The 2,699-nt window shown below is 33.6% G+C and overlaps 1 protein-coding gene across 1 annotated transcript in view; it reads left to right on the top strand.

Annotated features, from left to right (window-relative positions):
* EFCAB5 (EF-hand calcium binding domain 5) overlaps positions 1-2,699 on the top strand; it is a 177,094-nt gene that overhangs the window by 88,864 nt on the left and 85,531 nt on the right. Inside the window, exons 9-10 of the mRNA XM_042780486.1 lie at positions 629-728; positions 1,997-2,645. Of these exons, the coding sequence (XP_042636420.1) occupies positions 629-728; positions 1,997-2,645 (749 nt within the window). The remainder of the gene's footprint in view (positions 1-628; positions 729-1,996; positions 2,646-2,699) is intronic.

Here is a 2,699-nt window from a genome sequence, read left to right on the forward strand (position 1 = left end):
GAAAAACTAATGATATTTTCATATTATAGGATACTAAGTAGCTATTAAAAGGAATAAAATATATTTCTTCACAAACATGAGTTTGATATCAGTGTTGAGTAAATAAAAAAGCAATTTGAAAAAGAATACATGCACTATGATATTAGTTATATGTTTTTAAAGTACATAAAGAAACTATTAGCAATTATCATTTCTGGGTATTGGGTACCCAAGTGCTAGTTTTATAATTTTCTATATTTTTCTGTGATTAAAATTTTTCTTAAAGCAGAAATATGTGAAAAAGAATAAATAGGGAGCAGTTCATTGTTTCAAGTAGCACATTCAGGTCAGGTTATATAAAAACTGAACAGTATACACCTAGATTTAACAATTAATAAATCAATAACAAAAAAAAAAATTATTAAGCATCTATTTAGTGCAAGACATTTTGACATGTCACAGAATGGGGACGTATAGTATCAACCTAAAGGCAAGATAAAGCTTTCCTGATTTTGACTCTGCAGATTTTATTTAGATGATGTTGATTATGGTGTTGATGGTGGTGGTCATCATGGTGATAAAAGCCATATTATTTCATTACATAAAAATTCTAAACCTTCTAACAAGTAATTACAAACTTTCTGCTTAGGTAGGGTTTTTGGATCGGCAGAGGACATTGACCTTGCTGGAAGTATTTTATGACCAAAGTCCAAAAATCCTTAGGACATTACTCCGAAACCCAAGACAATGTAAGTGCCATTCAGAGGAAGTTTGCTTAAGCTGGGGTGATAGTTACATTGATATGGTAACACAAGGTCACTCCTCCCCCTTGAAATCTCTTCACCATAACTTCTTTGGATCCTGACAGCTATATACAGGTGTTCATTCTCTACAAAATTTACTTTTAATCACACCAATCTGTTTTATACCATAGGGCAATACTAAAAGTTGTCATGTGAGAACATAGCTAGAATTCAATTTTAAATTCATTCAATGATGAAATATTTTAGTGTTTATCTGAATGTTTTGGAAATTAAGGTGGTGATGGTAATTGCAGGTTTAATGTGTCCAAGTTAGAATTCAAACATTTCTAAGAAAAGTATTTTGTTCTCATAAGCATTTTTACTTGTACATATTTACTGTGCTTGTACAGTAAAATATTTTTTATATGATTACCAAAACACATATAATTACCTTTTTTTTTTAATTTTTAAAGATAATGCCTTTTAATGGTATGGTTTGCAAAAGAATGATAATGTTTTAGCTCTGTGTGAGAAAGTACTGATTGCTTATTTAAGAATCAATCGGAGATATGATATATATGGAGTCTTCCTGAAAATTGTAGGAATCACAGGTATAGCTTAACTACTAAACATTTGAAGAAGAGAATGGGCCCACCAAGTTTAAAACAAAACAAAAAACTGTGAGATTCTGGTGAATGCTATCCAGTTTTTCCCTAGAATTCTGAACCAGGTGTCTACATTGTTGTGGAGAAAAAAATTTGAGGAATGAAGGAGAAAGAAAGAGGGGAAGGAGAAAGGGAGAGAAAATTACTATTGAAGCAACATAGGCCCAGTGAAAGACTATCAGGAATAGAAATTTGATTTAATTTTTATATTGCAGTCATTGAAAAAGAATTCGTGATGGAAGATATGTGACCCCCTTCCCCATTCCTATGCTGTGATGAGGATCAAAGGCTGAGAATAAATTCTATTTGCCTTGGTTGTCTAAGCAACTCTCCAAATTGCAAAAGAAGAATCATGTTCATTTTCAAAGCCACATATTTTAAGAAATGATGATTTTTAATGTACAGTAGTAAGCATTTTCTATGCTTGTTTCCTTGGGTACTTTTATGTTTTTCATTGTGTTTCAGGGATAGGTACTTAATATTTATTTAAAGCAGTATGCTTATATTACAATCACTGTGTTCAATGCTTTTTCACATTATTTCATTTGATTGTTCTTTTCTGTATTATAAGATCTATCATTTAGGTAAATGTTTTGTTTTCTGCAATAGGGCCACTCATTGAATTTGAAGAGATAGACTTGTCTGAGTTTTGGGGTGACATGGATAATCAGAAACACATTTATGAAGACTTTGACCAAATGCTCTTACAGATGAATGCATTAGTTTCTGAAAAACATGCTAGCAAACTGTTAGAAAATCAAGATCAACAAAAACATGATAAACAGAGAAAATCAACAGCACCAAATTCATCAGAACAGCAGAGAAGGACAACTGCAGAACAAGGGTCACATAGACTATCAACAGGAGAACAAGAACAAGGTAGAGGGTCAGCTACAGAACAACAATCGAATAGAAACTCAATAACAGAACAAGGATCCCATACAGGATCAACTCTAGAACGAGGATCAAGTAAAGAGTCAATAATAGAACCAAGACAACATAGAGAGTTAATAACAGAACAAGGACCACAAAGCGTACCAATTTCAGAACATGGAACCCACGCACAATCAACTGCAGAACAAGGAACCCACAAAGAATCAATTGCAGAACAAGGACTTCACAGAGAATCAATAACTGCACAAGAGCAGCACAAACAAAGACCATACTGGGAGTCAACTGTAGAACAAAGACCACCCAGAGGGTCAATAGCAGAAGAACCACACAAAGGGTCAACTGCCGAACAAGGACTACACAGAGGGTCAATGATAGAACAAAGGCCACATAGAGGGTCAACTGCAGAGCAAGGACCACA

Source organism: Orycteropus afer, unplaced genomic scaffold, assembly GCF_000298275.1.
Source record: "Orycteropus afer afer isolate SDZICR_OR568_19922 unplaced genomic scaffold, OryAfe1.0 scaffold00042, whole genome shotgun sequence".
NCBI lineage: Eukaryota > Metazoa > Chordata > Mammalia > Tubulidentata > Orycteropodidae > Orycteropus > Orycteropus afer.